Source organism: Liolophura sinensis, chromosome 9 (genome assembly GCF_032854445.1).
Source record: "Liolophura sinensis isolate JHLJ2023 chromosome 9, CUHK_Ljap_v2, whole genome shotgun sequence".
Classification (NCBI taxonomy): domain Eukaryota; kingdom Metazoa; phylum Mollusca; class Polyplacophora; order Chitonida; family Chitonidae; genus Liolophura; species Liolophura sinensis.
The window spans coordinates 1,027,659-1,051,015 of record NC_088303.1 but is presented as its reverse complement, the minus strand read 5'-3'; the positions used below and the strand labels follow the sequence as shown (position 1 = coordinate 1,051,015).

General features: G+C 40.0%; 1 protein-coding gene across 2 annotated transcripts; it reads left to right on the top strand.

Moving 5' to 3' along the window:
• Window positions 1-47: 47 nt before the first annotated feature.
• Window positions 48-15,955, top strand: LOC135474899 (centrosomal protein of 76 kDa-like). 2 transcript variants are annotated; one of them, XM_064754567.1, is made up of 12 exons: window positions 48-209; window positions 993-1,224; window positions 2,800-3,024; window positions 3,929-4,114; window positions 5,477-5,703; window positions 6,030-6,221; window positions 6,558-6,721; window positions 6,914-7,034; window positions 8,730-8,942; window positions 10,045-10,132; window positions 11,944-12,073; window positions 12,570-15,955. In XM_064754567.1, exons 1-12 carry the CDS (start codon window positions 147-149, stop codon window positions 12,706-12,708), a joined length of 1,980 nt encoding a protein of 659 aa, XP_064610637.1. In that variant the 5' UTR covers window positions 48-146; the 3' UTR covers window positions 12,709-15,955. The 2 variants fall into 2 exon arrangements, with proteins under 2 accessions (XP_064610637.1, XP_064610638.1); XM_064754568.1 differs by lacking the exon at window positions 10,045-10,132.
• The last annotated feature ends 7,402 nt before the right edge of the window (window positions 15,956-23,357 follow it).

Genomic DNA, 23,357 nt, shown 5'->3' with positions numbered 1-23,357 from the left:
GCGCTCTTCTTCCCGCCACCATTTTCGAACATCCGTCGACGCACGCGAACGTGTTGAGGCTGGCATGGAGAATTGACAGCTACGCCGAAACTTTTGATTGCCGATGGTGTCAGTAGTTGATATAGCGGTCTGAGGCCTTTTGCAACATGGCGTTAGCTCCCGAGAAGCTAACGGAACTAAAGCAAATCATTCATAATCATCTTTCCCAGGTAATTCAGCCTAGAGTGTGATTCGTGACACGCACAGCCAGCCAAACATTGGTGACTGTGGAGAAGGCGATGTCATAATCGACAACAGGTCAAAAGCAAACAAATTGCCGCCATGCACTCAGTTGCATCACGCGGTGCTGTAGCGTAAATGTGTTGTTAGTGTGTGCTTGGTGTTTTGTCTCACCTCGACGGTTACTCTCCACTAACCTACATGTTAGATGTACTGTAGCACATAGATCTCAGTGGCCCTCTACCCCTTTGCTTAAGCACAATTCCACGGTGAGATTGCACTCAAGTGCTCACAGCGGTTCGACTTTCTCCAAAATGGCCATGTTTAGCCTCGTTTCAACGTCCATAGGTCAGCTATGTTTGTAAATTATGCAGTAATATCGAGCTAAGTACTGATGTGAAAGATGTGCATTTATCTAGTGTAGACTGTGTATTTCTGTAGCTAAACTTGGTTGTTACTCTTACTGTGAGCATTAATAGCAGAGACTGCTGGCTGAATTCAGATCAAAGTCCATTGTGTTTTTGCCTCGCTGCAGACTGTAAACTCCCACGCACAAATCTTGATGTATACATCGTAGTGACTCAGTCCAAAGCTTACGATCCTGACTCATCTTGTTGTGGAGAATCATGTTTTAAAGGTGTTTTCATTCTCATTTTAAAGGCATAATTGTTTCCTGATTTTAATTCTCACCACGTGCATACATGTAACTGAAATACTGCCAAGATGGCATTAAACACTCCTCATTCATCCATTTAGTGATTTGTGTGTTGTAGAGAGATGTACAGAGTCGTATTAGGGAGACTGTGTCAGAGTTTGTAAGAGAGGAGCAGCCAGGCAGACTGGGGCCTGTGAGGGAGGACGATTTTATACAACGTTTGCGTCAGAGAGGGGTCATTGATGACATCATGAGACAGCTACAGTTTGACGATGGCCGAGGTGCTCCTAAAGCTGCAACACATGGCCTTTATGCTGATGAAAAACTCACTGTGCCTGCCGTCAACAAAGGTAAATCAACACAGCTGAGTATTGTAGCCACAACTTGTTTCCAACAATCACTGTGAGAGCAGGCTTCTTTGCCTTGTTTCTATGTGCATCACTATTGACCGTGTGGCAGGCAGTAACCATGACCTTGTAGGGTGGTGTGCATCACCATTGACCGTGTGGCAGGCAGTAACCTTGTCCTTGCACGGTGGGGTGCATCACTATTGACCGTGTGGCAGGCAGTAACCTTGTCCTTGTACGGTGGTGTGCATCACTATTGACCGTGTGGCAGGCAGTAACCTTGTCCTTGCACGGTGGTGTGCATCACTATTGACCGTGTGGCAGGCAGTAACCTTGTCCTTGCACGGTGGTGTGCATCACTATTGACCGTGTGGCAGGCAGTAACCTTGTCCTTGCACGGTGGTGTGCATCACTATTGACCGTGTGGCAGGCAGTAACCTTGTCCTTGCACGGTGGTGTGCATCACTATTGACCGTGTGGCAGGCAGTAACCTTGTCCTTGTACGGTGGTGTGCATCACTATTGACCGTGTGGCAGGCAGTAACCTTGTCCTTGCACGGTGGTGTGCATCACTATTGACCGTGTGGCAGGCAGTAACCTTGTCCTTGCACGGTGGTGTGCATCACTATTGACCGTGTGGCAGGCAGTAACCTTGTCCTTGCACGGTGGTGTGCATCACTATTGACCGTGTGGCAGGCAGTAACCTTGTCCTTGCACGGTGGTGTGCATCACTATTGACCGTGTGGCAGGCAGTAACCTTGTCCTTGCACGGTGGTGTGCATCACTATTGACCGTGTGGCAGGCAGTAACCTTGTCCTTGCACGGTGGTGTGCATCACTATTGACCGTGTGGCAGGCAGTAACCTTGTCCTTGCACGGTGGTGTGCATCACTATTGACCGTGTGGCAGGCAGTAACCTTGTCCTTGTACGGTGGTGTGCATCACTATTGACCGTGTGGCAGGCAGTAACCTTGTCCTTGTACGGTATCCAGAACTAGGACATGTTGAGTGTAATCAGAGTTGATTGACAAAGTCAATGACAAGTGCCATAAGCTCTGGTCTGTGTGTCTGTCTGCTTGTTTGTCTGTTCATTAGTATACATGTACTGACATGGTAGCAAGCAGTAATCTTGTATTAATATCCGCAGTATATCTCTGGAAATCCGTGGCCAAATTCATTCCTCTGCAAAGCTAAATTACCTTGGACTTATGAAATCATCCACGTTTCCTAACATTTGGAGCATGTCAGATTATTTATCTGATCAATAGCCTTCTTATATTTTGCTACCTTAAGAACAGGCTGACTTTTAGAAGGAGAGGAGGGTATGTATGATTTGATTCCAAAGCCATTCTTCTAATTTATACAAGTACCAGTAAGATGTATATTTAACTGAATCATATTCTACATTGAATGCAAAAATATTTCCCTTACACAAGGGAGGTCATGTTTACGGGTGAAATCTAGTAGAGCTCCTCTCCATCGTTACAAAACTATTTCTGTCATTAGAGTGAAATATTGTTGGGTTTTATGTAAAACACCACATGCATAGAAAATAAGATGGTATTTGGTCATAATTTCAGCCAATGTGGATCCCACCCGGCGTTACCTGTACATGCAGGTGTTGGGAGGAAAGGCCTTCTTAGATCACCTCCAGGAACCGGAACCTCTTCCAGGCCAATCTCCCACGACCTTCACACTTCATATACATTTTAGGGGTCAGAGGCTAAGGTCAAGGCCAGTCCCAGTGGCATGTGAACCTGCCATTAACGAGGGGTTTTTATTGGAGCTTCACAAAGAGGCAGCAGGTAAGCCAGCTTGGGCCAGTTAGGCAGATGTCAAGGGAGATAACTGTCATGCAGACTACCTGTAAACTTTCTGCCACTTGTAATTGTAATGGGTTATCATTGTGAAACCTTTCTCATCCATGTACAGTCCAGGCCGGAAAAATAGTGGAGGTTTGACTACAAGCTCTTTAAAGTCACTGTTGTAAAGAAATCATAATGTATTATTTAACCTGTCAAAAATGTACATTGACTATTTTTGATAACATTTGCCTAACATTTATCACAAGTCACATCATTAAATAGGACTCAGTGTTTTTACCTTTAGCGATAAAAGAGTTTCAGACTCAAAACACCTTAATTAATGGTTCTCTTGAGGCAGTCTAGTTGTCAGCAGTAGCTTACCAATGGTTTGTCAGTGGTGCATATATGAAATCAGTCACCATGTTATTTGTAGATGTGGGAAAATTTGTCAAGTTGGCGGCTTACCACTATCATGCAAGAAAATAATTTGGAAGTTACGCGTCAAAAAAAAAAAATGAAATAAAATAAATAGTTGTAGATTGTGGACAACATTGCTAATATTTGTACACTGTGTGTTGTTTAATGTCTAGGCAGGTTTAGTGGAGGTATCTTGATGTGGTGAACTTGTGCCATTGAGAATATCTCACCTATTGGACAATGGTAATTTGTTTCACTCTCAGCAAAACACCAGAAAACATCACCATACCATGGGCCTTCTTTTTTGTGTTAGTTTTTCAAGTTGTTGTTTTGCTCTGTGTACCACAGTACCTGAACGTCAGAATTAATCGGGGGAACCCCAGTGCTGATTCCTCACTGATTTTACTACACGTGGAAGTAAAGCTTTTATACCTCAGCTATAGGTGTTCAGAAAATCAAATGTGAACTCAATAAATTTTTTCTATAGGAGAAGCTGCACGGATGGCTGATACAACCACCATGTTGTCCATCTCTGACCCCATCCACCTGGTACTAGTGAGAACAAATGGATCAGGGGAGACTACTCTTGTCTCTTCTCATTTCTATGAGTGGAGACCAGTATTAGCATCCAATAATGTTCGTGCAACCACTACAGTTGAACTTTTAGGAACTTGTAAGTAACTAAGAGATTCTTATTTTTTTTTTTTTTTTGTCTTGGGAAATTATTATTGATGGAGGTTTAGTTTGAAAATTATTGAATAATTAATTATATTTCGCATACTTTCTGTTCTGTGTTTACATGAGATTATAGAAACCCTTACCATCATTCTGTTCCTGCTACACCAGTAGTGTATTCTCGGACATGGAGTGGGATGGGGAAAAATCATAAACATAAATGACTTATCACTTCTTATTTTTAATAACACATTATTTTCATTTGTGATTTGTAAGAAAACCCAGCTACAATGTTGTATATTGCCTTCCTATCATAGCAACTCATTGTATTCTGATTTGTGTCTTCTGATGTGTATGACACACAATAAGGAAAGGAAAATCTGATTCAAGAATTTTGATCTTGGAAAAGTGGTTTAATGTTCAAATCACTGGATGACATTTCGCTTTCTGCGATGTATACAACTTTTAGCCCAATTATCAATTCTCATAATATGCAGCAGGAAAAACAACCGATGGTGAGAATTTTTAGCAGATGATAGGGGAAATCGGAATTTTCAAAGTATCTATTCTTTGACCAGAATGCCCTATATTATCATTTTAGCAATGGGGCGGGGGGAGGGGGGGGGGAATGGGGTCAGCTAGTAGAAGTAGTATTTTCACCTGATTTTGATTTTGTGGGAAAAGACCTGGAGATAGGTGTACCAGATACAACATACATAGGATCATATTTTTTCAAATTTTGAAATCAAGACGTTCTGCATATACAGTGTAGTCATGTCAAACTAAAATGTCTTACAAAAACAACTCTGTAAATTGTTGTGACTCGTGTTCGTGTATGGTCCATTTTCATAACACCTTACTGTAATTCTTCTATCTTTTCGTATATTGTTGAGTGTTTATTCAAGCATATTCAGTTAAAATCATAGTTTTTGTGAAGCCCTGGTACTAGCCAAGCCAACCAATGTAGTTTTGTGTCCAAAATCAGATTACAAATGTGCATAAATTACACTGAAAGTTGCTCTTTCATATGCCAAAAGGTCGAGGAATTTTCTTCTTGAGGAATTTTGATTAACTGTGACTAACCTATGTGTGAAATTTCATGTAAGGTTAACTACATTTGAATAATTGCTATTTGCATTGAGAAAGTGACAAGTAAACAGCAGTATTTCCCATAGTACCATATGCTTCAGAAGTGAAATAAAAGACAGACACCTACCCTTAAGAGAGGTAATTCCTTGAAAAGAAAATAACCTACTAATTACGAAATACGAAATAAAAAGATTGACAGGACTCCCCACCTGTCAGACAAGGCTAGCAACTAGCAGTAATTTTAACTGATGCACTGAAATCACGCTTTCAGGCAGTGAGAACAAGGTGCCAGTAGGGATTCTGGAAATCCAGGTGGAATTGTTTCCGAAAACGCAACAGGTGCTAGGAGAAGATGTGGTACGAACGCAGGTGAATCTGGAAAAGGGGAGACAAGCGGAGAAAGAACGACTCTTCCTGGTTTATGCCAAACAGTGGTGGAAGGAATATTTACAGATACGTCCCTCCCATCAAGACAGGCTGGTGAAGATATTTGCCCAGGTTTGACCATTATCCAAATTTACTTGGTACTCCATCACAAAAGTGGTGAGGGGACATGGAAATGATATTCACTTAATTTGTTGATAATACTTTTAAACTGCATACAATGTATGTTTAAGCATTAAGAAAGTTTTATGATGTTTGTTACATAAAGTTCTGGTGTTTCTCTTTTTTTTTTTCAAAAATATAGTCAAACTATTTGAAGCATGTTTTAGTTATAATTTTCATAAATTTTATGTTTAGAATTTAGGATTATAGTTGGTTACTGTAAGTTTCAATGAAAGTGGTGATCCCTGTTTATCTGTTTCATTAACCTGATGTTTCAGGATGAGAATGCCACGAACAGACCAGTGTGTTCTTTCGTGAAGCCTCTGCGGGCCGGTCGGCTTCTGGATACCCCGCGTCAGGCCGCTCGCTTTGTTAACCTGATAGAGCATGAGAGGGTGCAGGCTGTAGGCGGAGGGGAGACCCGGGAGCAGTGGACCACCATGCACGCCTTCCTGTGTCGCAGCAAAGGGGTCAGTCTTGGTGTTAACCTGTGCCCCTCTCTTTCCATCGCCTTAACAAGATTCCATCACATGGTGACATGCAGTGAGAGACTTGGTCTCCATCTGTAGCCACACCACATCACAAATCCAATTGATAAACTCCGAGCTCAGTTTGGATGTAAGCCACTACTTTTGCCGCTAAACATGTAAATTCCTATTTCAATAAAAACTGAACATTTTAGATTTCTTGCCTAGCAGAACTTACAAGGTGTACAGGTACGTATGCATCCCCCACACACCCTCAGTCTATGCCACTGACACTCTTCCATCCCAGCACTAATGAAGCATTTTCTCCCATGTTGACAGGGCTGTGAAGATCACGCCTTGTTACTGTGCAGCCTGTTACTGGGGTTTGGCCTGGAGGCTTACGTGTGTGTGGGCACCAAGTCAAAGTCCTCCGTCCATACCTGGGTGATGACCATCAGCTCGGACGGACTAGTCACATTCTGGGAGAGCCTCACTGGACACAGGTCAGGTCCAGAAAGGATATTTATAATTTTACAATACTACACGCCTTGCTGTGATCTCAACCCTCCACCCCCCATCCCCCCACCCCCCATCGTTCCAGTGGTGAGGCTACATTGTATTTATATTTTGGGGGTTCATACCTTAACAGTTGCACTTGGTTAACAGTTATATATGTTTTTTTCTCCTTTTCTTAGATATATCCACAATCCTATTGATCCTGATGAGGCTCCCATGGGTAAACAACATCAACCGAAACATCCATACAGAACCATAGGCTGTGTATTCAATCACCAAAACTTCTATGCTAACTGTCAGGTAAGAGGAATTCTTCTTTCCAGGTGTTGATATAGCTCAGAGAAATTCTTCCTCCCTTGTCTTAAAACAGCTCAGGGGAATTCCTCCTCCCAGATGTTAATTTGGCTTAGGGGAATTCCTCCTCCCAAATGTTAATATAGCTCAGAGGAATTGCACCTCTAAGGTGTTGATATAGCTCAGAGGAATTCCTCCTCCCAGGTGTTAATACAGATCAGAGGAATTCCTCCTCTTAGGTGTAGATCTAGCTCAAAGGAATTCCTCCTTCCAAATGGTTATACAGCTCTTGGGAATTCCTCCTTCCAGGTGTTGATCTAGCTCAGAGGAATTCCTCCTTCCAGATGTTAATACAGGTCAGAGGAATTCCTCCTTTCAGGTGTTGATCTAGTTCAGAGGAATTCCTCCTCTTGGGTGTTGATCTAGCTCAGAGGAATTCCTCCTTCCAGATGTTAATACAGGTCACAGGAATTCCTCATCTCAGGTGTTGATCTAGTTCAGAGGAATTCCTCCTCTTGGGTGTTGATCTAGCTCAGGGGAATTCCTCCTTCCAGATGTTAATACAGGTCAGAGGAATTCCTCATCTCAGGTGTTGATCTAGTTCAAAGGAATTCCTCCTCTCGGGTGTTGATCTAGCTCAGAGGAATTCCTCCTCTCAGGTGTTGATCTAGCTCAGAGGAATTCCTCCTCTCAGGTGTTGATCTAGCTCAGAGGAATTCCTCCTCTCGGGTGTTGATCTTGCTCAGAGGAATTCCTCCTCTCAGGTGTTGATCTAGCTCAGGGGAATTCCTCATCTCAGGTGTTGATCTAACTCAGAAGAATTCCTCCTCTCGGGTGTTGATCTAACTCAGGGGGATTCCTCCTTCCAGGTGTTGATCTAGCTCAGGGGAATTCCTCTTTCCAGATGTTAATACAGGTCAGAGGAATTCTTCATCTCAGGTGTTGATCTAGCTCAGAGGAACTCCTCATCTCAGGTGTTGATTTAGCTCAGGGGAATTTCTCCTCCCAGGTGTTAATACAGCTCAGAGGAATTCCTCATCTCAGGTGTTAATCTAGTTCAGAGGAATTTCTTTTTCCAGGTGTTAATCTAGTTCAGAGGAATTTCTTTTTCCAGGTGTTAATCTAGCTCAGAGTAATTCCTCCTTCCAGATACAGGTCAGATACAGGTCAGAGGAATTCCTCCTCAGGTGTTGATCTAGCTCAGAGGAATTCCTCCTCCCAGGTGTTGATCTAGCTCAGAGGAATTCCTCCTTCCAGGTGTTGATCTAGCTCAGAGGAATTCCTCCTCAGGTGTTGATGTAGTTCAGAGGAATTCCTCCTCAGGTGTTGATCTAGCTCAGAGGAATTCCTCCTCTCGGGTGTTGATCTAGCTCAGAGGAATTCCTCCTCCCAGGTGTTGATCTAGCTCAGGGGAACTCCTCCTCTCAGGTGTTAATCTAGCTCATAGGAATACACTATGGTGGAGTGGGTTTTGTTCAAGTATTTAAGGTGCATCCACAAGATATGGCTTCAGTCGCGTTTTCGGAGCTTCTTTTCTTTCTGTGACAGTCTCGTTTCTTGTACATGGTATGCTCATGACAGGGTGTACGCTATGGGATAAGTTAAAACTTGAGTATGGCATTCAGACAGCACACAAATAATTAATTTAAATTTACACTGATGAAATTTGTTTGTGTTGCGAATATTCATTCTGTATTTCAGCCATCTAATGCTGTAGAGGTGTGTGAGTTTGAGCTGGAGGATCAGGCTCGCTGGAAGGCCATGTCCCAGGATGCAGTTCTATCCGTGTGTGGTCCCGGCGCCGTGCCTCATTGGCCGGCCTTCCCTTCCCTGTGCGTGTCTCGGCTGGATGCAGCATTGGTCAGCAATGACTTGGAACAGCAGCTCAGGGTTCTGGTGACCTCCCATAGACAGGTGAGCAGTCATTTCAGATCTCTGATGTGGGTCAGATAGCCGAGACGCTAGGCATACTTACATATGTACTCCTTACTGTGCATGCGCGACTCTGCACTCATTTAATATCATTACCACCACTAGAAAAGATCGATCTTTGGACACCAGTAACCTTGCCCTTGTTAAGGATTTTTGTCAAAAATTTTTTAGTGATCGCATTGATGTAAAGTGACCACAGAGAGCAGCAATCGTAGTGGCAGTGATGTAAAGCGAAAACACAGAGCAGCAGTCGTAATGGCAGTGATGTAAAGCGAAAACACAGAGCAGCAATCGTAGTGGCAGTGATGTAAAGCGAAAACACAGAGAGCAGCAATCGTAGTGGCAGTGATGTAAAGCGAAAACACAGAGCAGCAATCGTAGTGGCAGTGATGTAAAGCGAAAACACAGAGCAGCAATCGTAGTGGCAGTGATGCAAAGCGAAAACACAGAGCAGCAATCGTAGTGGCAGTGATGTAAAGCGAAAACACAGAGCAGCAATCGTAGTGGCAGTGATGTAAAGCGAAAACACAGAGCAGCAGTTGTAGTGGCAGTGATGTAAAGCGAAAACACAGAGCAGCAGTCGTAGTGGCAGTGATGTAAAGCGAAAACACAGAGCAGCAATCGTAGTGGCAGTGATGTAAAGCGATCAATAAATCTTAAAGATCAATGTTTTGGCATCCACATAGCCACTTGCTGCAATCATTATTTCATTATACTTGGGATAAAAAAGCTATAATTGTATGGCTTAGGTTTTGACGGTGGTTAGTAGTTTACAGTTTTGGGTTGTGACAGTGGTTAGTAGTGCACAGTTTTGTGTTGTGCACAGTGGTTAGTAGTGCACAGTTTCGGGTTGTGACAGTGGTTAGTAGTGCAGTTTTGTGTTGTGCACAGTTTTGTGTTGTGCACAGTTTTAGGTTGTAACAGTGGTTAACAGTTTTGTGTTGTGCACAGTTTTGGGTTGTGACAGTGGTTAGTAGCTCACAGTTTTGGGTTGTAACAGTGGTTAGTAGTGCGCACTTTGGAGTTGTTTATGGAATTGAATTTTTTATTAAAATATATTTGACCCTTGGTATTTATATTGAAGGACATAGACTTGTCTACAGCCTGGGATGATCAGTTAAGTTACCTGTTAACACCTGCGCTTTCAGCCTACGAGATGGAGAGAGTGACAGGTAGGTCAGATTTCTCTGTCTGGTATGTTGTACTACATCTATTTTATATAAAGGTAAATGAGGTTTTCCCCATCACTGCTGCCATTGAGTCATTCCAATATCAAACAGTTCATGGGAAATTTGTTGAAATGTAAATGAAAGTTAATCATTTTGTCTAAAATTTCAATTAAAAGTTGAACTTCATTCCAGGCTTGTGTAGCCTGATTCAAGCTTCTGTCAGTCCTCATTGGAAGCTGCATCTGCTGCATTGGTCAGGCTTGTGTAGCCTGATTCAAGCTCCTGTCAGTCGTCACTGGCAGCAGTATCTGCTGCATTGGTCAGGCTTGTGTAGCCTGATTCAAGCTCCTGTCAATCATCATTGGCAGCCGTATCTGCTGGATTGGTCAGGCTTGTGTAGCTTAATGCAACCTCCTGTCAGTCCTCATTGGCAGCAGTATCTGCTGCATTGGTCAGGCTTGTGTAGCTTAATGCAAGCTCCTGTCAGTCGTCATTGGCAACCGTATCTGCTGCATTGGTCAGGCTTGTGTAGCTTAATGCAACCTCCTGTCAGTCCTCATTGGCAGCAGTATCTGCTGCATTGGTCAGGCTTGTGTAGCTTAATGCAAGCTCCTGTCAGTCGTCACTGGCAGCCGTATCTGCTGCATTGGTCAGGCTTGTGTAGCTTAATGCAAGCTCCTGTCAGTCCTCATTGGCAGCCGTATCTGCTGCATTGGTCAGGCTTGTGTAGCTTAATACAAGCTCCTGTCAATCATCATTGGCAGCCGTATCTGCTGGATTGGTCAGGCTTGTGTAGCTTAATACAACCTCCTGTCAGTCCTCATTGGCAGCCGTATCTGCTGGATTGGTCAGGCTTGTGTAGCTTAATGCAAGCTCCTGTCAATCATCATTGGCAGCCGTATCTGCTGGATTGGTCAGGCTTGTGTAGCTTAATGCAAGCTCCTGTCAATCATCATTGGCAGCCGTATCTGCTGGATTGGTCAGGCTTGTGTAGCTTAATGCAAGCTCCTGTCAATCGTCACTGACAGCCGTATCTGCTGCATTGGTCAGGCTTGTGTAGCTTAATGCAAGCTCCTGTCAATCGTCATTGGCAACCGTATCTGCTGGATTGGTCAGGCTTGTGTAGCTTAATGCAAGCTCCTGTCAGTCGTCACTGGCAGCCGTATCTGCTGCATTGGTCAGGCTTGTGTAGCTTAATGCAACCTCCTGTCAGTCCTCATTGGCAGCCGTATCTGCTGGATTGGTCAGGCTTGTGTAGCTTAATGCAAGCTCCTGTCAGTCCTCATTGGCAGCCGTATCTGCTGGATTGGTCAGGCTTGTGTAGCTTAATGCAAGCTCCTGTCAGTCGTCACTGGCAGCCGTATCTGCTGCATTGGTCAGGTATTACTTTAATGGAGATTGTAGATTTCTATCCTTGGCTCTGTGTTAATACATGACTTCTGTATTAAAGCCTTTTATTATTTATAAATATGTCAAATGTCGGTATTTCCCTCACTGATAAGTGTGTTATTTTACATAATTAAAGTAGATTACATTTTGATATTTCACACCCAGGTGTCAGGATGTCCAAAAAAGAATTTTTTTTTTTTATGTCGTTTCACTCCGAGCTTAGTGAGATGAAGCAAGTTGAGTCACATCCTGCAGCATGACACAAGCTCATACAACACGTCAGATACAACGTCATTTATATTGAAAAGTAGAAATGATAACCCTCTTGATGCTTTCCTTATCATGGGTTGTTTTGCTTAAAGTAGTGAATGGTTATAGTGTCTCTATGAAGAGTTGTTCACTTTTATTTGTTCCTCACCTGTCAGGTGTGGCTGCAGGTAATGAGGAGTTCCAGGATTCCATCCGACGAGCCGTACCTGATGGTCACACCTTTAAGGGCTATCCTATACAGTTCAGCCACAGGAATGCCAGGAGAGCCTTTGCTGCGTGTCTCAGGTACTGTCAGAATTAACCCAGCTATAGCCCACGCTGAGACTACATCCATTAATAATGGTTTTAAATACACTTATGTTGTTTACATCCAGACATGTCTGGAGTTTGAATTATATTTATGCATGCATGTAATTATGCCAGATTTCCATTATATCAAGTTCTAGTCCCATATACCCGCCTTTATTCATAAAGAAGAACCAAGAAAAACCCTGTTGAAGGTCATGTTTGCAAATATCTTGTTGCTGCTTTTCATGTGAAGTTTGCATCATTTTTGATGTTTTCTTCTGTGTTAATTTCTTCCAGGAAAGTTAGTTGATTTTTATTCCATAAATCAAATCCACTTGCATTCATGGTGTTATAACTCAGACAGCATCATGGGGGACAACATTTGAATGAATGACCATGACTTCGCCCACAGCGTGAGTGTTTTAGCCATAGTTTGTGATGATGGCTGAGATTTATCAGGCTCTAACTGTAAAACCTGATTTTAATGTTGTAGGTCACCTGTGTGTGAAGAAATCTTGAACTGCCGAGGTGATCACGTCCGTTTGGCTGTCCGTGTGCGTGTTTTCACATACCCAGAATCTGTCTGTGCTACATGGGTGATGTTTGCGTGCAAGTTCAAATCTGTCTTATGACAGGATCATTATGCTAGGAGCGATTCAAGACAAATATCTGGACCAACCCCTACAAGGCTTGTGTCCAGCAGAGAGAGAAAACAGTCTTAAGGTGACTGTAGGTATATGACCTGAGTAGAAGTGCTAAGACAGGTTCTCTGATGGAATGTGATCATAAGGTGCGCTCTGCTAGTGAAACAGACAATGCTGACAGTGTTAAAATTACAGTACTTTGTATGGCCTTATATGCACAAGGGACATAACTCTAATGTCTCAGACTGATGCTGGGAAGATGCCAGTTCCGTTTGACCACCATTTCCAAGGGAATGATATGAAGCTTATGTGAGATGATTAGAATTTTGTTCACGCAAGTGAAGGCACAGGTGTGGTTTATTCTTGAAGATATTTGGAAATATTTTTCAAAGACAATTGATTACAACAGACCTTCTGTTCTGTAAAGATAGAAACATAGGTACGTGTACACGTGTGTAGTACGTGTGAACACACCTGACAAGATGGCAGGTATTCTGGCAGAACAAAGGATTAATCTGTTACAATCATTACTAAAGGCCAATAACATTACTAAAGGCTGATAACGTTACTAAACGCCGGTAACCTATGTCTTGTAATGAAGGTCAGGTGATGTAAGACTGGTAATTTAAGTTTACCCACTTGAGAAATGTCTGAAGATTGGACTCTACTCAGTATTTAACAAGCTTAAGTTCAGAATACTTCACAATGCAGAATTCTCTCCAGCATTTGAGGAAAATGTCTTCTTTTGAAATTGGAAGTTTTGATCTGGAGAAAAAGATGCTTTTAACTGAAGTATTTCATTTAGATTTCTTCAGGTGTGGAATTTCACATTATAATGCAAACAGTTGGGTGCAAACTGTAAAATGGTTCCTCATTTGAGTGGTTACTTTTCTGCTTTTGGGCAATTTTAAATGGAAGAACGTCCTGTTACAGGCCTAAAATAGGGGAAGGGAGATCCTCAAAATGGCAGATTGACGAAGACTAATGCGTAATTTGTTCTTAATTTCCAGCTTATTTAATTTTTTTTATGCACACAGCCCCAAAAATCATCATGTAAATTTTACATGCACTTTGTTCTGTTGGTATAAATTTTAGGTACTGTAGAATAGTGTACTGATGCTTGAAATCTATAGACACATATCAATATATATTTGTAGTAAATGTTTAACTTCTTTATTGAGTTGTTGATATTGAGATACTCAGTATGCTCTGCTCAAAAGGAGCAACCTTAAATCGTCAGCCTTTTCATATCTATGGAAGGTGTTCGTGTTGTGATACTTTGACAGTTTTGTTCTGAATACAGCACATTCCTTGAAGCTGCCAACCCACCCTATGTCATTTTGCTCCATAATCAATTATTAAGGGGTACAATTGCAGTTAGTAGACGAAATATTTGATGATGTGGGGTGATGGCTGCCCTACCCCATCCTGTTACTCGGGTCTCCAAAAAGTGGGGTGGGGAATCATCTGAAACCTACTAGTGCATTCATATCTTTAAATATTGAACGGAATTGTAACTGAAGAACTTCTGGAATATATTGGACAGAAACTTTTTTTTTTGTTGACGAGGTTATTCTATTAATAACAAAATCTAAATCCTCTATTGAAACAAGTCCATGCCTGTAGTAAACAGAACCATCTGAAGACAGCCATTTCTCGGTTCATGTGTTCTTTTTTATTACACCCATTTCCAGTATTTGCTGACTGCTTCCTGTTTGTGGGTCAAACCATATAATGGTTTCCCCAGAACGTAAAAAAAATCCAGCCATTACACTGGGCAGTATTTACACTCTAAGTGTCTGACAGTGGCTTACTGTATATTATCCCAGAACTTTAACTGGTGTTTCTAGTTTGTTAAATGATTGGTTGGAAATTTTAAATATCATCCTTAAGCTGCACACACTAGGCTGATTTTTTTCACTTGTAGGGACGAACTTCTGGGTCGGAAAAATATGCTGCCGACATTCGCAGCATAGTTACAGACACACTGGGCAGATATTTCCGTTGACTGTGGTCAGTATGTTGTCATGTGATTAGTAAATTGTGACACAAGCAAAATGTCACAGATCAACGCAGTTCTGTGTTGTTTGCTTGGTCAGCTTGGTTACATGGACAGAGTGAAATCGCCAGCAAATTTTTTTCGCTCGGTATCTGACAAGTTTGATGCAAGCAACTTTAGGAGCGGAAAAAATTGCAAGTGAAACACACTATCACGTCCCCAACACATGCGCATTATTAAAAATGGACATAATACACCTGTACAAGTGAAACACACTATCACGTCCCAACACATGCGCATTATCAAAAATGGGACATAATACACCTGTACAAGTGAAACACACTATCACGTCCCAACACATGTGCATTATTAAAAATTGACATAATACACCCATACAAGTGAAACGCACTATCACGTCCCAACACATGCGCATTATTCAAAAGTGACATAATACACCTGTACAAGTGAAACACACTATCACGTCCCAACACATGCGCATTATTAAAAATTGACATAATACACCTGTACAAGTGAAACACACTATCACGTCCCAACACATGCGCATTATTAAAAATTGACATAATACACCTGTACAAGTGAAACACACTATCACGTCCCAACACATGCGCATTATTAAAAATTGACATAATACACCTGTACAAGTGAAACACACTTATCACGTCCCAACACATGCGCATTATTAAAAATTGACATAATACACCTGTACAAGTGGAAATCTGTGTAGTGTGTCCCCCAGCCTTACCTTAGGCATGAATTCATGTGATACATTGCATAGTTATATTAATTAGATGTATTTTTTTGCATCCTTGAAACTGGGAACTTCAGGAAAATGTTTGTAATGAAATTATGCTGGCATGGACGTGAAAGTGTATATTCTGAGTATTGTTCATTGCTGATGGAATATAGGAGAGCAGCATTATTTGTGAAAGTACGTGTAACTGAACATCATGACATTTTATGAGAACGGGTTGAAACGTGTAGAAATCCAGAATGCAAGCCTGTAGTATTGTGCATTTTGTAGAAAACTCCTCTTGTGGTAACTTCAGTAAGAGGAACTATATAAATTCCTTTTCTAGACAGACTGATAGTTGGATTGTATTATGTCCATTGTGTAATGTTTAAGTAGGCCTACATGTGGCAAGAGGAGATAATTCATAATCATGTGGTACAACTGATACATAAGCATTGTATTAAGTGGAAATGATTTTGCCTGTATGAGTGATATATTTTTGTACAATCTAGAACAGTTTTATAAACATTGTTCTGTTACAAGTATCGTTTGTTTTCATCTGGCAATCTCAACAGTGGATAGATAAATGTATATTTCTTACCGTTCAGACACCTAGGTTTTCGGAGAAAATTCCAAGTTTCAAAGACCTGATCCATATTAACACGATAAATACTTACAAGTTGTCTGACCACTTCTTCATTTAAGGCTGTCTCTTATATTTAGCAGGTGTGATTCCAGCTGGCTCCATTACATACATGTACGTGCTCAAGATTGGTCAAGCCAGATGATTAATCCTATATAATACAGAATTTATTTTGTTGCTAATTAACACCTTAAGTATATTTTCCCTATATGAAGGCTGTCAGTTTAACATGTGGAGAAAACTGGAGTGCCCAAGAGTAAACCACTGCCTTTTGGCAAGTTACTAGAAAACTTTACAATGTGTGACCTACATACTTGCAGCTTATATTATTGGTCAACTTCACCAAAATGTGTGACTTTACCAAGGCTGGAGCCATAAAGGGTTCTTACCCAACAATTACATCGCTGGAGGCTAGAACCCAACTGCATGACCCGTTGTCCTAGTGGTGCAATATTCCTGGAGAAAACGCCAGTTTACCATTTTCAAGTTTCCTCTATACTAGTATGCTATTGGGGGACATAATTTAATGCAGTACCAATATTTAGGCTTGACTGTATCAAAACCATGTTTGGCAAAATAAATGACACTGAACCAGGACACATTATGTGTACACAAGTAAGAAGTACATGACGATCACAAGCAATAAAGAACTGTCCAAAAAAATTCTTTTTTTGTAAATGTTCTGTAGGCAGTTGAGGGAAATTCATCTGAAAAAAGCAATGTGAAAATTGCATCACTCTAATATGGTCTCAAAAGGCTGCCATATTTTACATTAATTTAAACATGTTAAATGAAAATAATTTTGAGGACAGTTTTGCCTGGTGATTAGAATGCCTCTGGCATCACCTCCTTGGTTATGTTCTCAATTAAGAAAGAAATTTAATTCAGGGATGATTACAGCTTGAAACCAGTGACATTAGCAATATCACAAGCATATGGAGGACAAGACTGAAGTTACTACCTGTATACAGGGACTGACAAAGCAACATAAGTCAGCATTTTCAAAAGTGAATGAACCACTTTATTCCATTGATGAGGAATGACATAAATTTGATACAATCACAAGCCATGTGTGTATTAAAGTGACACGAACAGCCAAAAAAAACCCATGGGAATGATTCACAGCGATCTCACGTAACAATAAGTCACAAAAAGTGGATTCCAATAGGACAGTATAAACACTTCACAAGGTTATATACATGAGAACAAAACACTTAGGATTTGGTCTTCTCTATCTTTACTGGATCAGGTGGAGATCAAAATCGTCTATATTAACACTATAAAAAATGGCAAATCATCACATTGGTGGATTAGAAAAAGATTTTTGTCAGTTAAATGATGATACCATAATTATGTCTAAACTTTAAGATTATGTCAGTTTCGTGAGAATAATGTTCAGTTGTGTCATAGTTCTTACAGTTTCTGCATACAAAATAATCCAGCACACTGCTGCCAAGCTGAATCTATTAGAGACTTGCAAGGTTTCATTCCTTCAATGTATTTACAGTTCTCTCCCTTGGACAAGTCAGTTGTTTTCCATGATGTAAACCTAACACGCATAAATCCAAGACCCCACCCACCCTTACACAAAATAATCTGTACAACTGTCAACCCATGCTGAAAAGTACATGAAAAGGAACTCTTATAATATAGTTGTGAGTTAAGAAAAATGAAGAAAGTGGTGGACAAAAAAAAAAAAAAGGTTCATTTTTGAGGCATATTTTTTTTTGCCTTCACGATCTCTCAGGTTTATGCATGTATTCTGTCAACAGTCTCACATTCCTAGAAACTTTGTGATAATGTAAGAGCAATTTAGCACAGTTTACTCTTCTACCTCATGATAAAGTCACTTTAATAAACTTTATGCAAATAAACATGATGTTCACTTTAATGAACAGTCTGCAAGCAGAGTAGAATTTCAGGTGTAGCTAGTAAACTCCTGGTCTTTCAATAATTTACACCTAAATGAGCTAAGTCTAGAATGAAGACCACGAGCTGAAATTCTGTTCACTCTGTAATATAGGTAAATCCCCCATGGACTTAATAGTTACCCAGTGCTTTCCTCGAGGAGACAATAACATCACATCATTCATTTTATACTGTTAGTTACAGTGCAGTCTATGTGTGAAGTGTGCTATGGCTGAAGCAGAAAAAATATCTGATATTGCCTTTGACCTCAATAAATCAACAACAAAGAAACCAAACAAAAAATAAAAGAAAAGAAAAAAAAAACAACACAAAAAGAAAAGTGTGCTAACCAGCATCACATAAAATCTGCTCCACCTCGAGCTGAACTTGGTACAGTTGCCAAAATCTTTACCGTAAATGTTATCTCCCAGGTTATCTTTACCGTAAATATTATCTCCCAGGTTATCTTTGCCGTAAATATTATCTCCCAGGTTATCTTTACTGTAAATATTATCTCCCAGGTTATCTTTACCATAAATATTATCTCCCAGGTTACATCTGTGCTCGACGGGAAGCCTATACTTCTACAATCAAACTATACAAATCAATAGTGAGTGACACAGCATCATACTTGTATCAGGCATACTTGTAAAGGATTCATGAAACCTACTCGTTCTTTTTTTGTTAGTTTCTTACCGTTCTGTAATTATTGCATGTTATAACAAGATGAGTATACATATATACATGTATCTGCATACTTTTCTATCTCCATCTTTACAGGGTGTGGAAAAGACAAGGCTGCACCCACTCTGAGTAGTGAGCCTGACAGTTACTGAACTTGGCCAGTAATGTTCTTTGTGGTAGGAGAGAAGTGGAAACGAACACTATTAAAGCATACGTATGGTCACTCACATTTTCTGCTAACGTCACTTCTGAAAAATCCTGAATGCTGACAGATAATATGCACAAATGGCCATTGTAAGAATAACATAACAAATATGACGTCCCAAGGATGAAAAAAATGGTCAAACTTAATTTCTCCTCCTATATTATTAGCTTACACACTGAACATTTTCACTCGCCATCTAACACTTAATCATGCTCCATGAATCCTTTTAAAGAATCAAAATACGTATCTTTCATCTAGACTGCAATGAAATTGCGTCTTAAATATGTGAACAATATCTCAAATGTATAAAATCTGTCAAACTATGTGAGCATCCGTCACAGATGAGCCTGTAGGTGAAAGACAACAGGAATCAAGATTGTCCAGTGTCCCAGTTGATTATGAACTGGCTTTTTTGTATCTAGTAAAGATACCAACTAAAACCTGAACTGAGACCTCGCCTGCTGGAAGCAGTCATATCTGAAAGCTACGAACTGCTGAAGTACAATTTTTATCAATAGCAAAGAATTCAAAATCAAAAACAACAAATAAAAAAGTTAACTAAAAATTACTAAAAAAAGGGGTTGGTGGTGGGGGGGAGGGGGGGTTATGTGATGACATAATTACCAAAACATATAGACATACTAGAGTAAAAAATTACAAGTGATAATATTATGACCAGAAGGATAAAAAGTTAACGGTGATGTACAATGTTGAGGCTCAGCGAAACTGGCATTATTGCAAAGAAAAAACCAGACAATGAATGTACATGATCTAGCCAACATGACATAATAATTTAGTTACTTGACATTGCTGATGTAGACACGTAGTTAAGAACAAAAAAACAAGGAAACAAAAGTATTTATATTTTGATTCAAATGTAAACTAGCAAATTAATCAATAAATAACGATAACTTTATTAAACAAAGCTGATACATCCGGTAAGTCTGGATTTGTTGTAGACTTGCCACATTCATGGCCTAATGTACACAAGATCAACAAATCAACCATTACCAGTGGGAAGGTTTTAATTCTCCAGACTTGGGTTTTATCATATTAACACTTAACTGTTTCATTCCATAATACAAATGAGGGATAAGGGTTAACAGGCCAGCACTATCTCAAGATCCATTCAAATGGTCGCAAAAAAAGTACATCTGACTACATGCACTGTCCACACACACACACGCCACAAGCACAGCTGCGAAGAACTAGGAAATGGGGACTTTGCTTCATGTGGAGCAATCTTTTGTTGCATGAATTTCTTTCTTTACTTCCAGTTTTAAAGGCTGGATTCAAAAATGTTTCACTGTAGCTAAAACAGATGTTTTCATGCGAGTCCTGAGAGTAAACTGACAAGTTTTAATAAGCTAGTGATGAACGGATTTAGTCCTTTGCAAGCACTCTAGGTACAGTGTGTACATGCCATAAGCCACATGCTGAAAGGAAAGTGATGTTCAATAAAATTCATGTAACAGGACTCAAAGGGCACCATGGTGGTGGTGGTGGTGGTTGTGTGTGTGGGGGTGGGGGGGGGGGGGGGGGGGGGAGGGGTGCTGACAACTGCTTTGTTATAGTGCCACCTGCCACCTAAGCCTTCCATCCATTTCAGTGGAGATAGAGAATCCTCACACATTTGCACTTCCAAAGGCAAATAACGGTCTCATGAAGTAATTTTCCAGCAGGATATCATCCCATCTTCCACCCAAACTTTGACACACCTTTCTCCATCTGATCAATACATAAAACTCTCAGAATCTGGAAAAACGAGCAAGTCCTGGAGGAACCTTAAGGTCATATACAGTAGGTGGCTGTTCTAGCCGAGATGTCACACGATCTGGGGCATAAACTCTGCTACAGCTGCTCCTTTCAACTTGGCCTACTAAATTTATGGGTGCAGGGATACATGCTGTGCAGGTATTAAGAGTAGTTCTGCAGATGTGACAACTCAACCGTCTACCTGCTACACACTGTTCTGATCATGACGCTTATATTTGTCTCGTTGAGCCCCAAGTCGGCTATTAAATACATATTGCTGTTCCGTAATTTGCATCTCTGTCTTTCATTATAAAAATTTCCTTCTTAAAATTTGTAAGTTCACGAACTTAATAGAAGATACAATATTTAAATGCAATACATACTACAATTAAGTTATAAAAAAGGTGAATATTTTTTTTAACACATGTACGTATACAGCTTTAAAAAATCTTAAATAATGAGATTATGCAGAAAAACAGAGGTACATAGCTTGTTTTATGCCTATACAGCGAACAATTAAAACATGCAAGAAAATTAAGACCTCTGAATTGATCAGCAAAGGTATAAAATGTACATTATTCTTCACATTAAACCCTTTAAAGTATCATATGCACTTCTTCAGTTTAAGGGAAGGGGGATTTTTTTTATACAAAGGAACATGTAATTGACCTCAAAACATCTTTGAATGGTGAAGGAAAACCCATTCGCACAAACCCATCCATAAAAAAATAATCAAAGGTCATGCATTTAGAAATAGAATTCACATGAATAATTCGTAAACCACTTCCGTCAATAAATGTCAAATGTATACCCATTCAAACAAATACTTCTAAATAACTGTATCAAGGTAAAAAAAGAAAATTGCAAGACAACAGGTAAATGTCAAAGTATGTACTAACTGGCAAGTGCAATGATGTGTAAATCCTCAATTTGCAGCTTTTCATTGAACTTTCAAACCATCATGTTTATATTTTGTAATCAACAATCTGAATAAAATAATAATGTATTCACTGATTTAAAAGGAAAAGAAGTGCAAGAAATTAGACTATGCCCCAGTCACATATATTGCTCCTGTCTGTTACATTAAGCTGCCTATTAGCTTTGTCAGCATACGGTTACAGGTGTATTAAACTCACATAGAAGTTCTAACACAGTAGCCAAGTGAGGTTCAAAATGCATGAAAATCTTAAAAGTTGAATTACTCGAAGCAGAATCCAACAGATGAATGAGTTTTTGTAAATTCAGAAGGAAATGGCGAAAGAAGGAAAGATTTGTGCATGATGCCATAAACAGCATACATAACAGATGTACCTCAAAGGTACAGACTAATGAATTTGGATTAAATGATCTTTATCTCATTTGCAAAATCTCTCCAAATTTTCGTTATGTGACTTACTGACTGACAAAATGAAAACAAAGGACTAAACTTTTTGACAGACCAATGTGTTTTAATGACGGAGATACCATTTTGTGAGGCTGTACAGCCATGCGAAATACAAATGCTGATTGACTAAAATTTCTGTACGGCTTCCTATTATGTTGTATCAGACTAGAAGGTTGCTATCGTTTTCTAGTCTACACACCTGACCACATCAATCAATTACACGATAATAAATTGCAGAGAGGGCCATTCTGTGATATACAAAAATGACTGTAGAGTTAAAGGCAGCTAGGTAATGATGATATCATGAGAAATTTGAACATGGGATGTATCACTGTTCTACTGATCACATAGCCGGTCAAATACAATAAATCACCAATACTTTTATGGACATTTTCACCAGTTAATTACAATGCTGTCCAGAACATTGAGCAGTTGGTGAAAAATAATGTCAAGTTATAACTGATTTACTGTAAATCACACAATTTCACTTACATTTTTTTCACCAAATTCAGTACATCAGGTTGATTTTAGTGGGGTGAATATATCCCAAGAAAATGCTATGTGATTTTTCATGGCAAATAGCTTGGCAACATACCTTGTCCACTACATATAGGTGTGACACTGGGGATTAAACAAAGTAATCAAACATCCATTTTAATCACTAGTCGATAACTATACAGTACCTAAGGAAAAGTAATGGCAGTTGAATTTGAAGTATGGATTCCAAAGGTGATACGTGTACATGTTGTTTTGGGCATGTAGACAGTTGTTGGGGATGTTGATGACATCTGACGACCCATCTGTGTACTAAATGTACCTGGTACTATGTTTACATAAAATTATCACCGATGACAATGAAAACACCTCTAATATGTATGGTAAATGAGAAACTGTTCAAAATGCACTTATAAATTCTCGTAACACTATTAGGCCAGGAAGGTAATGTCTGTAGGAAACATCTGCAATTTCTGATAGATGTGTGGAACTGTACAATGTGATGATAAGTAAATTTGACACTGGTACTAAAACTGATCTCCAGCACAAGACCCAGTTCACACTGTGATCTCATTAAAGTCTAGGCCCTCATGGAGTACTCCAATATGGCGTCGCCATTGGTCTGACAGAAGGCGGATGGTTTTGTACATGTGGTTTAGTTTATAGATATATGTACATATACCATAGTTACATATAGACACCCACATACACACACACACACACACACACACACACACACACACAAACATATATATATATGTATATATATATATACATATAAAGATATAAAGTTTGTTGACTTCCTCTCCACGA